Source organism: Gossypium arboreum, chromosome 9 (assembly GCF_025698485.1).
Source record: "Gossypium arboreum isolate Shixiya-1 chromosome 9, ASM2569848v2, whole genome shotgun sequence".
Lineage (NCBI taxonomy): Eukaryota > Viridiplantae > Streptophyta > Magnoliopsida > Malvales > Malvaceae > Gossypium > Gossypium arboreum.
In genome coordinates, this window is record NC_069078.1 from 67,538,704 (window position 1) to 67,551,045 (window position 12,342).

Consider the following 12,342-nt stretch of genomic DNA (forward strand, 5'->3'; position numbering starts at 1 on the left):
CCTAACGTGTTGGGTTACAATTTCTCGTTTGCTCAAAGTAATCGAAGGTCCCTTTAGAATTTCACCCATGTCTTTAAAAAATCCTTTAAACGAAGGCGATGTTCGATATTTGGCGATTCATGAATCGTGCCCTATCGTGCTAGGTTGCAATTTCTCGATTGTTCAAAATAATCGAAGGTCCTTTTGAATTGCACTCATGTCTTTAAAAAACTCTTCAAAACGAAGGTAATACTCGATGTTTGGCAATTCGGGGAATCATGCCTTATCGTGCTGGGTTGCGATTTCTGTTTGTTCAAAATAATCGAATATTCCTTTGAATTTCACTCGTGCTTCCTAAAGCAAGGCAATGTTCAATGTTTGAAAATTCGAGAATCGTGCCCTACCGTCTTTGGGCTTCGATTTTCGTTAGGACTGAATAACTGGGCATCCTTTTATAATTTTCAACGATAAACTTTCTAAGTCAAAATTTATCGTTGTTTTCGGGGTATAAAGGATAGTGTCCTACCGTTCTGGATATGGTACTGCATTCCTCCGAAATAAGAGAATTTTGGCAACCAACTCGAGCCATTCAAATATTTCAAAAGGAATCACCTTTCAAAAACTCTTTTTCAAATCTTAGACATAAGGACAGTATCTAATCGATTTGGTACCAATTTTAAGCGTAGTGAGGGTGCTAATCCTTCCTCATACGTAACCGACTCCCGAGCCCGTTTTCTCATATTTTCGTAAGACCAAAATCGTTGTTTTAGTAAAAAGAAATATTTTATTAAAATAACCGAATTTCTAGGTGATTCGATCACACCTAAACAAAAAGGATTAGTTGCGACTCCATGTTTTATTTTCAAAAAGTCGATTCCCCAATTTTTTATTAAACTTAAAATTTCGAAAGATGATTTCGACAAATCTCATGAGCATACCATATACCATTTGAGTTATTAATTTTTAATTTTTAATTTTTTTTATTATTGGATTAAAAAGGGCCAAAAAAAACATCTCTTTATCTACAACATCGGCAATGTATAAAAAACAGATTGTGATAGAGGTCAAGCTCTCGCTGCAAATCGTAGCATATTATTTCATTAAAAACTTTGTTTAGAGTGCAAGATACACTACATAAATCATCAACCGCCAAAAAGGATTAATTACACTTTCCAATAATTACATGGATGAGGATCTATATAATACAAAAGTTGCCATTAATTGAGGCACAACAGCATTCAAGAGAACAAGAGGGCAAGAGAAAGAAAGAAAGAATCATGAATGTCGACAGGCAGGAGCACAAGGTAAGCAAAACCTAAACCACGACCCAAAAAAATTTTGCGAGCAAAAAGCACGCACACCCACACACGACACGCACATATAAAGGCATGCAAACCAAACTTAACTCGTCGCTGTAGTACATAGAATACATCGCATCCGAGGACCACCAGCCTCGCTACCATTGTCATCCTCCTGCTCGTCCTCATACTCATACTCATATAACCCCTCAGAGGGACCTCCAGTCCCTTTTTTGTTGGTGCTATTAGTTTCAGTAGATTCCATCAAGCAAGTCGTGTGATAAGCATGGCAGCAAAAGAACACGACGACTGATACGTTTTGTATCGAGAAAGGATCAAAACACATGCAACATCTGCCACCTCCCCTTGTTTTAGATTTAACCTCCATATTTCTTACACTAGGTGTTATGACTTGAGAAGCTCTACTGGCATCCCTCTTGGATCGTGCATCATCTTCTTCATTACTCAAGCAAACTGCTCGTTTCGCTTCATTGTAGTATTTTACCGACAGGTTAACACAATCAGCCTGTATATTTCACATTTACACCAAATGTCACGTTTCTCAAATCAGAATTCCGAGTATTACAACAATTTGCTAAGAGTAAGAGGAACAGTAGTACCTTGAGTATATCGTTGCAGCCATGTCTGAGAGAAGTTTCAGTTCTGTAATCAGTAATAATTTTGACTAGACGATCCCTCAGCCTAAAAATAAAATAGATGATTGAGTCAAATTAAACTGAAATAGATTCAGGAAGCAGATAAGGTGATTCAGCTTAGATATCTGCAATTTGAAGTTCCAAGTTTTATGCATCCAATAAGATGCTCCTTATGGAATGCCTGGGGACATGAATTAAGGTCAAAATCATGAAATATCGGGGTACTACAGTAGTAGAATTATACTGCAGTCATTCAGTGACCTTCAGTTTTCTGATTCATTTTCTCTTTCTTGGTTTGCATAAAGAAATAGTTTATAGCAACATAAAAATGGATGATAGAACAGATTTCATTATGGTTCATTAAGAAAAATCATGAGATGCCAGGCATATTTGGAGGCATAAAAAGGACAATTAAATGAAATATTACTAGAAGATATATAGTTGGCATCACATACATGGAATATGGGACAGATCAGTACGGCAGCATGAATATCTATAAAAAGGCTCACTTAAAGACAATTATTGTGTTGCAACACAAGCAACTGATGATATAGAAAGAAAGTATGCAAAACCTCGGGCTTTTCTTCCTAGATTTGGCACCAAATGCTTAACCAACAATAAAGTCACTTTATTAAACAACAGCTCCAACTAAATTTGAGCTTGATCCAAGTATGAATTACAGCATTGTCAGTTAACTATCAGATAAATGCTGTTCTTGAAACCCGCTAAGGTTTTTCCTTTCTCCCTTTTTAATTTTCTTTTCCTTTTTTCTTTTTAAACTGAGAAACCTCTATAATATTGTAGATGAAAATTACTTGGAAATAGAAAATTCTACTCAACTGCAATTCACAAACTTCCCTTGAGAAAAGAGGATACTAACCGAGGTATCTCTAGGCCATTGGGCACCATATTTACAATATAGAGAGGATCAAGATTGCCAACAGTGTGTTCCAATAAGACGCCCACCTGCCAATCAGTGAGAGAGAGCTAAGAAAAAGAGAAATACGGCTAATCATTAGACAACATCTCCATATTTCCAGTCTGCATTTTCCATCATTACCATTTCTGGTTTATGGAGGCATTGATGAATTAGTTCTTCCCAAAGATCGTCATCATGCTGCATGGTCACAAATTCTACAGCCTGTGGATAATAAATAGACCTTTATTGTTAGTACCAATCCTTCCAAGGAACAACAGCAATAGCTTGTTTTGAACAAAATAGAAACTTGGGAACAAGAGCTGAAAGCGGCAGAAGCTCCAACTGAAAACAACCAACGTACCTCTTCTATATCTCCTAATTCATTTATGATGACAGCAAGAGCTTGTTTTGAATTCCCCATTCTTCCAAGGATGAATACTTGCTCCCTTAAAAGATCTCTTCTGTCACAGATCTCATACGCCTGAAGTTGAAATTCAGCAGTGTCATTTTGGAATGTTATGATGCCATTATTACATAACAACTACTATTTAGACTATCCAAACCTTCTCCAATGTGTAATGTTGACTACTGCGAAGAAAAGGGAGTAGCATCTTTGGCTCATACTCAACATAAAGCTCCACCTATCACAGCAAGAAAAGGACAACACATAGTCAGAAATGCAATTAACATGAGAAGCTCCTTGCCCACATGCGATATCCAGTAAACAGCCATAAGTATTTGAGTTAGACAAGAGCATGCTCACAGGCAATAACTAACCTGTTGACAAGGCATCAAATGTAGCACAGAAATAACAAGAAACATCAACTGACCGGAAAAAATTCCAAGGTTGTTAATATCATACTCAACAGGTCATTCATTTCCCTAAGAAAAAGGGGGTACATATTGGTGCCAGTTGTTTCAATATATCGTTTTCAGGGTTTTCAATGTTATATATAACAACCTAAAATATATATCTAAATACAGAATATCACTAACAGTCAGAAGCATTTAAGATTTACATCATTCATAGATCCAAATACCTTTAAACACCAATTAAATGAATTCACTATATAACATATAAACAGAACGTAACATCCAACAAACGTATCAAAACTAAAGAAAATCATGCATATCACTTATTCTTTTATCAGAAAGTTAAGAGAAAAAAGAGATAAACTTCGGAACCCATAAAAACTGTTTAAAGTACAGCTGACATGGCTGGCCTTATTTAGTCAAAACCATGTAATTTTGGAACCTACTGCCAATTTGTTTGTTCAAACTTTGACCACACACAGACAAGGTGTAAAGCATTTGACCTCCACAGAAATGTATGAAATCTAGAAAGTAACAATGAACATAAAAAATTGAAATTTTGAAGGTAACTGATGCCTACAATATTTACATAAAAGCTATTAAAACACTAACGTAGCTGTCTTATCCATACCTGCATATCATGAAAATCCTTGCCAGCATGCGGGTTTACTTCAAACAAGGAATGCAGATATAAATGCAAGAAATATCTCGAATCACACTTATTTCTAGTATTCAGAAGCTGTGAAACAACTTCAGATGGTGCAATTAAGTCCCTATTTTGGATCAACGAATTAACCGCTTGCTTACAATCAACCATCATCAACTGCACAACCTGCATCATGCACATAGTATTTTTGGCATTAAAAATTATATTTTGCTGGTATCATTCAATGTTAAGAAAGGAAATGACAGAAAATTTCTTTTTTAATTATATTTTGCTCTTCTTTCCCCCACAGCTCTATTGAATAGAAAGAGCTAATTTCTGCCCCTATAATTTTGGTTGCATTGTGAAATGTATCTATCTAATGTAAATAAAAGTGTCAACCTAAGTGGTGAAATATTGTAATTTTGTAAAGAATCAGTTTCAGAATTTACCATATTGGCCTCATATGAACAGGTATTGACATTCTCTACAAAAAACAATAATTTTTAAGAAAGCAAAGTATCCCATAATAATACCTTTTCACGAATAGAATCATGCAAGTTGTGCTTTTCAATGAAGTCAAATATATCTGGCTTCATGAGCTGAAATCACAGACAAGTTACATCAACAAAGAAGCAAAGAAATGTCCAACTAGAGAATGGATGAAAACCTATTTTCCATAAGCAATTTGTATCATACATAATTTTAAGTTTGAAAAAATAAATTAGTCTGAGCACAAATACATTAAATACTTACATCAGCATACAGTGAAAAAGCTTTCTCATACTGCCCATTAATAACATACAACTCTGCAAGTGCCTATCAAGAAAAAAGGATAGGATCATTCAACATATGTAGCATCAACAGATTCAATTCACATCAGACATCTAGAAACAGTCTTATGAACCTCTTTAAGGGCATCAGTCATTGACGAAGTATTTAGCTGGGGCTCAATTGCAGAAATGACAGGCAATGCGGAATAAATGACACGTGGCCATGATTTAACAGTTGACAAAAGATCCTTATGAAATGATGGATTTGTTGCCAGAGCCACAAGAGCAACCTGCAGCATAGCAAACAGGTGGTTTTCATTCCAAGTTTGACAAATGAAAAACTATAAAAGAAGACTACATGTACATCAGCAGACAATTGCCGTCCTGACGAACCTCATAAGCAGTATCACGCAGCCTGGGGTTTTCTGTTGGCATATATGGAACCAATACAGGAAGCTGACGGAGATGAGCAAAATGGAATACCCATCTGTCAAAGCAATTGCATTTGATTAACAGGAAATGCATAGAAAGAGTTGCATATAATGATTTTCAGTACCTTTCCCAAGCTGTAGCAGATCCTCGCAACAATTTAGGACACAAGGATGCAGCCTCAGCATATTTCCTTTCCACAATCAAATGATCAAGGTATCTAGATCCCACCTACACATAAGGTGAACAGAAATGAAGAAAGCAACAACTAACTTTAAGAATTACATAGATAAAGAAATAGCAATTACTTAGTGCAACAAGTGGAATCAGCAAGAATCTTTTAAATAAAGCAAGGATTATATATTAAGCCAGTAAATTTACATGATAAGTCATCTCAATTATCAAGCCATTACAAATACATTATATCAAAATAAAAAAAGAAGAAAAATACTTCATCAAGAAGTTCACTTCGTCCCTGCCCAGCCTCAACTGCTGCTAAAGCTTTTTCATGCCATCCATGTTGAAGAAGCCATGAAATATGATCCTCAGCATCCCTAAAGTGTCAAAAATGCATAGGTTGAAAATCAAGAAGAATTTGCAAGAATAATTTTAAAAAAGTACCACATAATATATCAGACAAATTTAATAAAACAAACACAAATACAGTATTATTACAAGTCGTCAAAGACCATATTAGGAGAATCTTAACACCAAAATTCAAACAAACCTCACTATGTCCCACAAAACACACCACATAATATGCATTTAATGGCAACTTACAGCAGTTATTCACTATTATAAACATTTTGCATGTTCTATAAGAATTTGCAACATAATTGTTCATCTTAAGAAAATTTAAAAGTATTTATTTGACTATTATAACTGTTTTGCCCGGCTGCAAATCTATAATAGTACTACAGAGACCTTAAATCAAGCCCAATGGAAGCTTGTTTGGCATCAGCTTAAAGGGATATGATACATCAACAGATGTACTTATAGTCCCAAGACAGAAAGTAAATTCGAAGTATAGAAGTCATGGTGCAAAAATTAATATCCAGGAAGAGAGTTATTCAGAAAATCCAAATCCATTTAGGGCAAATAAGCAACCAGAGCCAAATCGACACAGCTACATTTCATAACAATTAAGTATATATTACTGCACGTTACTACAGAAACCACAATCCTTTTCTCAATTTTTCTTTTTTATGAAAAGCAATATTTATCTTTCAGAAGCAACAAAAATAGGAAGAATCGGAAGTAACCTAGGTTTTGCTATGACAACATCCTTTGGCGATACAATATAATATATTGGTTCATCACCAGCAGCCCACTGTCCACCGGCATAACTGCTGCCTACATTCATATGAGAAGAGCACTATAACTATTGCCTGAAAATTCTGTCTAATAACCATAACATCAAAAACAGAGATATCAACCTGAGAAGGGAGCATGGGCCAAGGAATAGTCCTTTGCTTTATAGTGCTCAAAGCCATGTACAGGTAGAGCATCAGTTGCCAATTCATCATTGTTCCAAGACACTATACGTACCTCTGGTCTCTGTGCATTTCCCTGCTACAGTGGATTATACATGGGCAAATGGAATTTATTATAACAAGGATGGCATAGCAACCACAGTCAGACCATCCAGAAATATTGGCAATTTTGTATTAATGGGAGCTGGTGATGTACCAAAGATAGCAAATAAAAAACTCAAAATAGAGGGTATAAATCATGACAAGAACTTGGTTTTTTTCATAACTGTAAAGGACACATACCTGTCTTGATGGCATTGCACTGCTAAATTCCTTCTCTCCATCTTCACTAGGAATATAGGCTAGAACAACCAAAGCATCAGCAAAAGGCGCAATCCCTGATATATAATAGCTAGTTTGAAACGATGCCACAATATCTACTTGGTTCGTGTTAGACATAACACGCTTATATGTTCCATTTGTTCCCTTGTTCAGATTTGTTCTTATTGCAGCAATTTTAACAGAAGTACCCCAGCCAATCACCAATAAAGTATCATCCTGAATAGATTCAGACAATGAGCAACAGAAAAAAATGATTGAACAACCTATGCATCACAAAGGCCCGGGCCTAGGAGAAGTGAAAACTCCAAAAGAATGAATAATAACAAATAACATTGCAGTTTAGACAACATAAGAAAGTTTGGAACAACCTCAGACATTTTCCATTTTAATCTTTTGACTCATCCTGAAGAGGTTCAGACAATGAGCAATGGCAAACAACCTATGCTTCACAAAGACTAGGGCATAGGAGAAGTGAAAACTTCAAAAGAACGAAAAATATTGCAAATGATATTGCAGTTGTTTAGACAACATAAGAAAGCCTGGAACAACCTCAGATGTTTTCTATTTTAATCATTTGACTAACCTGCCAAACTAAATGAGGGAGCAAGATTTCAGGATGAGGAGTCCCTCTTGGTCTTTCTATAAATGTAATCCGCTGATCATTTGCAGCATCATAAACTTTTACTCCCGCATCATTAGCCCAAGCAATGAGACTCGTTCTCCATTTCACTGCATGGATTGGACCTTCACCTGAGTGCAAAACCTAAAAACACATTAAAATAGACAACATTCAAAATTCATGAACATCTCAATTTTCAAATAAATTAAAGTCAGGCAAGTATCACGAACCTGATCCTTATAGCCAAGCCACTTTTTGGTATTAAAATACAAGTGACCAGCTAAACCACCAGTTACAAATCTCCTAGATGTTTTTCTTGCATAATCAGGGTCAAGTGCAATGGCTTTCATAGGACGATGATACTCAAATTTCAATTTCTCGTCGCTGAAAAGACTATTTAGTACAACAGAGCCATCATCTGAACAGCTTCCAATATATTCACCTTCTATATCAAAACTAAGGTCATTCACTGCAGCTGAATGAGCAGCAAATTCCTTAACCTAGAAAACAGCAGAACACAACTTTAATATAACAAAATACATTTTCCCTTCTGAAAACTAATTAATAACTGAACGCAGCAAAAAGTTTAACTTAACTAACTTATTCGAAATTACTTGCTTATCCAAAAAAAAAAACTTTCATTCAAAAATCGAATTATAAGAAAAAGAATGCTGGAACCCAAAAACATAAAAAATAAAATGAGAAATTAAGAATTGAAACGAAACATAAGATCTAAAGTGCTGAAATGAGATAAAATTTCACCTGATTTCCCAAAAAGTCGAGGATATGAACGGTTCCATCGTGCGTTCCGAGTGCGATCATGCGTTCGGCGACGGAGATACAGGAGGCGGCCTCGCCTGAGAGCAGGGAAGGGATGCTACCTCCCATTCTTTGATACTTAAGCCTGGGCTCCTCTTCGTCCTCCTCCGCTTCTTCTTCTTCTTCTTCATCATCATCTACATCTTCGTCTTCTTCTTCTTCTCTCTCGTCGTCTCCTTCGACGCCGTTTTCGGATGGGAAGGGAGACATTTGCAGGGTTCCTGGAATTGAGAAAGGAAAGGGAAGGATCTGAGTCGGGTTTTGGATTTGGTTTTGGTTTGGTTTAAGTTAATAAAATCAGTTAATCTGAATTATTTATTAGCTAGGCAACAAAGGCACGGTGACGAATGTTGGGTATGCGTGCCATCCGTCATGTTACTCTGTTTTTCTTTTTCTGATTTTCTCTTTTTTGTTTGGGATTTTCCATATGGATGGACCCTGATTAATATAATATATAGATGTGTTGAATTAGTTAATCCAATTGAATTAGTATTAATTAAATTAATTTTGATTAATTATTAAATTAATTAAAATTTATATATTTTTATTTTTATTAAAATAAGAATAAAACATATCAAAATTAACTAAATTTAATATATGTAAAATGTAAATAAAAATATAAATTTTCGATTAATTAACCGATTTCAAACCGAATTAACTGTTACCTAAACTTCCAAAAGATTTTAACCAATTTTGACTGAATTAATTTAGTTAATTGACTGATTAACTGAATTAATTTGATTCAGTTGATTAAACCGGTTTTACTCAAATTTGTACACCCTATTAATCTCTATATAACAATCCCATATTGTAAAGCAAAAACACTATTTGAAATATAAATCATATTTTAAAATTTAAAATTAAAATATATTATTAATATTATTAATTTGTTAGATTTAGATTTTGTTTCTAATAAAATTTTATAAATATAACTTCATTTATTAAAAATTATTTCTATTTTATAAAATACTATTAATATATTTTTATATAAATTTTAAACATTTTATTGAAATAGTATCTTAACTAAAATTATTATGTTTAGTTCGTTTAGAACTAAAATTAATTTGATTAAAATTTAAGATGAAAAGGTTGTTATAAAGAACTTTAGTTAATAATGCACTTTATATTTTATGGCTAAATCGGAACAATAGTTTTGGGACTCTAAATTTGAAATTGAAAATTTTATTTTATTATTATATTGAGGTCTAAAGTATGATAGTATGATTGTGTGAAAATTTCGTTATGAAATTTTATCGTTTGAATGCTCAATTTGATAAAAAGAACTAAATCGCGTCAAGTGCAAAAGTGGTGTTCTAATAGCTAAAGGTGTCTAATAACTATGGAACCTTAAATTAGAGGTCCTTATGTTGTAATTAAAGCATTGTTAATATGAGTGGACATTCTTGGACATGATTAAATGAATTTTAATGATTTATAACAAAGGTTAAATAATTAAATTAATAATTAAAGTAAATTAAAATAAACAAAAACAATGTATCATCTTCCTAATTGTCATCTTCCACTAAAAATTCATATTGGAGAAGCCATAGCTAGAGTTTGAAGCTTCGGTCACTTGCTTAGCTTGCATGTAAGTGAAATTTCATTCGTTTTTAATAATTTCTATGTTTTTGGAGTCGTTGTAACTTAAATTACTAGCCTAGGGACTAATTTGAAATTTTTTTTAAAGGTTTAGGGTTTTTCCATTGATGAATATGTGTGTATTTTGATGTTTGATGATAGAAAATGAATGGCTGTTGTTAGATAAACAACATTTGTTAAGTGATTTTTGACAAAATTGTCAATAAGGATTAAATTGATAAATGTGAAAATTTCAAGGTTAAATTGTGAAATAAATAAAAAAATATGGGCTGCTATGTTAATAAGGGAAATTCGGCTAGCATGAGTAAGGACCTAATTGCATGAATTTGTATTTTTATGAGCTAGGGACTAATTTGTAAATATGTTGAAATATTAGGGGCAAAAGTGTAATTTTTCCAAAATATGATTTTTGGGCTAAATTGAATAGAATGATAATTGAATAAGTTAAATTTGATATTATATAGATGAAAAAAATGAAGTTCGGATCTAGATCAGGGGAAAAATAAAGTATTGGACTAGTCAATCCATATCGTCGTTTTTGCGATCGAGGTAAGTTCATATGTTAATAAGCATTAATATAATTATATTTTAAATGCTTCATTATTGAATTAATTGTGAATATGACCTTACGGATATATTCGACAAAGATTCGGCAATGTGAAATCCCAGTTGAACCATAGGACTAGATTAGGATACGATTGACATGCCATTAGGGCTTATGTGTTTGGGTGCTGGTCCATACGTCCTACCGGTGGCTGAGTTATTCGGCATGTGTTGCGGATTCTTATCAGCTTGTGTGAGCAACACCGTGTAGCTACATCATGATCGTCAGCTTGTGTGAGCAGATCCATTGATAGCTCGAGAGTGAACATTATATGAGATATGAAATTGAGATAGCTTCGGCTATGTATTGGCACTTAGGGTGCGAGATTCTCGGGTACCCGATATTATTTTGAATGGTTCAATGGGTATATCAAGGATATGGATGAGTATGAGATTGATACGAGTTGATACAGGTATGTACATGAATCATACAAGCATTGAATCGAAGAAACTTGTGAATTTCATATCTAACCTTATGAATGAATATATGATAGGTTTGTGGATCGATATGAGTAATACTATGATATGTTTAATTGCTTAAATTGTGTATATATGGTAAGTTGAGTTTATTACTATACGAACTTACTAAGCTTTATAGGTTACTCTGTTTACTTTTCTGTGTTTTATAGTGATTATCGAAGCTTGCTCGAATTTGGGAGTCGTCGGAGATCTCATCAAACTATCAAGCTTTCATTTTGGTACTTTTGAACTTATATATTTGGTTATATGGCATGTATAGGAGTTGTGGTGAATTTGGTCTATAGTTTGGTAATGTATTTAACCATTTGATTTGGCTTGTAAATTATGAATGTTTAGTTATGAATATAGCCATGTGATTTGGCTTACTTTGGGCATGCTTGGTGATGTGTATATATATGTGCAAATGGCATTTTGGTATGTTGTGCATAATGGTTAAGTTAATGCTTGTTGTGAATTGGTATTTTAAGTACCAAATGGTTGAAATTTGAGATTAGTATGCTTGTGATTTTAGGTAAAATAATGCATAATTGAAAGTGATCAATTAAGTGATTTTGAGATGTGAAATTGGTATTAAATGGAATGGATAATTGTGATTCTTGTGGGTCTTGTGGTTGTTAATATTGAGATGGCATGAATTAGACATGTTTGAGATTGGTTTGAATGCCTATTTATGCCATGTTATATGTCATTTGAATTGTGTAGGTGAATGCAAATTTGGGTGACCAAGATGGCTTGGTAAATAGCCTATTTTTGTCCATACAGACAGAGACACGGGCATGTGTCTCAGCCGTGTGTCCCCTGGTGTTTAATTAGAAACCAAGTCAGTATGGTCCACACGGCCTAGCACACGGGCGTATAACTTGGCCATGTGGCATAAGTCAGTAAACCTTACAGTTTT

The 12,342-nt window shown here is 34.1% G+C and overlaps 1 protein-coding gene across 2 annotated transcripts; it reads right to left on the bottom strand.

Annotated features, from left to right (window-relative positions):
* Positions 1–1,087: 1,087 nt before the first annotated feature.
* On the bottom strand, positions 1,088–9,196 carry LOC108453276 (vacuolar protein sorting-associated protein 41 homolog). 2 transcript variants are annotated; one of them, XM_017751287.2, is made up of 19 exons: positions 8,706–9,196; positions 8,174–8,443; positions 7,908–8,087; positions 7,286–7,540; positions 6,947–7,079; positions 6,773–6,863; positions 5,962–6,064; positions 5,638–5,741; positions 5,475–5,568; positions 5,216–5,371; positions 5,065–5,127; positions 4,845–4,910; positions 4,297–4,497; positions 3,416–3,493; positions 3,214–3,333; positions 2,994–3,074; positions 2,814–2,899; positions 1,898–1,979; positions 1,088–1,803 (listed from the first exon to the last, which is right to left on the bottom strand). In XM_017751287.2, the coding sequence occupies exons 1-19, from the start codon at positions 8,970–8,972 to the stop codon at positions 1,381–1,383; spliced, it is 2,853 nt and encodes a 950-aa protein (XP_017606776.1). In that variant the 5' UTR covers positions 8,973–9,196; the 3' UTR covers positions 1,088–1,380. The 2 variants fall into 2 exon arrangements, with proteins under 2 accessions (XP_017606776.1, XP_017606775.1); XM_017751286.2 differs by having other exon boundaries at positions 6,947–7,082.
* Positions 9,197–12,342: the final 3,146 nt, after the last annotated feature.

Excerpts from the sequence above, each read along its gene's own strand:
- LOC108453276 (XM_017751286.2), bottom strand. The coding sequence starts at position 8,972 with ATGTCTCCCTTCCCATCCGAAAACGGCGTCGAAGGAGACGACGAGAGA. Across the intron at positions 5,569-5,637 it reads TCTGCTACAGCTTGGGAAAG|ATGGGTATTCCATTTTGCTC; the intron begins GTACTGAAAATC and ends TTGCTTTGACAG. Across the intron at positions 3,075-3,213 it reads AATTAGGAGATATAGAAGAG|GCTGTAGAATTTGTGACCAT; the intron begins GTACGTTGGTTG and ends TATTATCCACAG.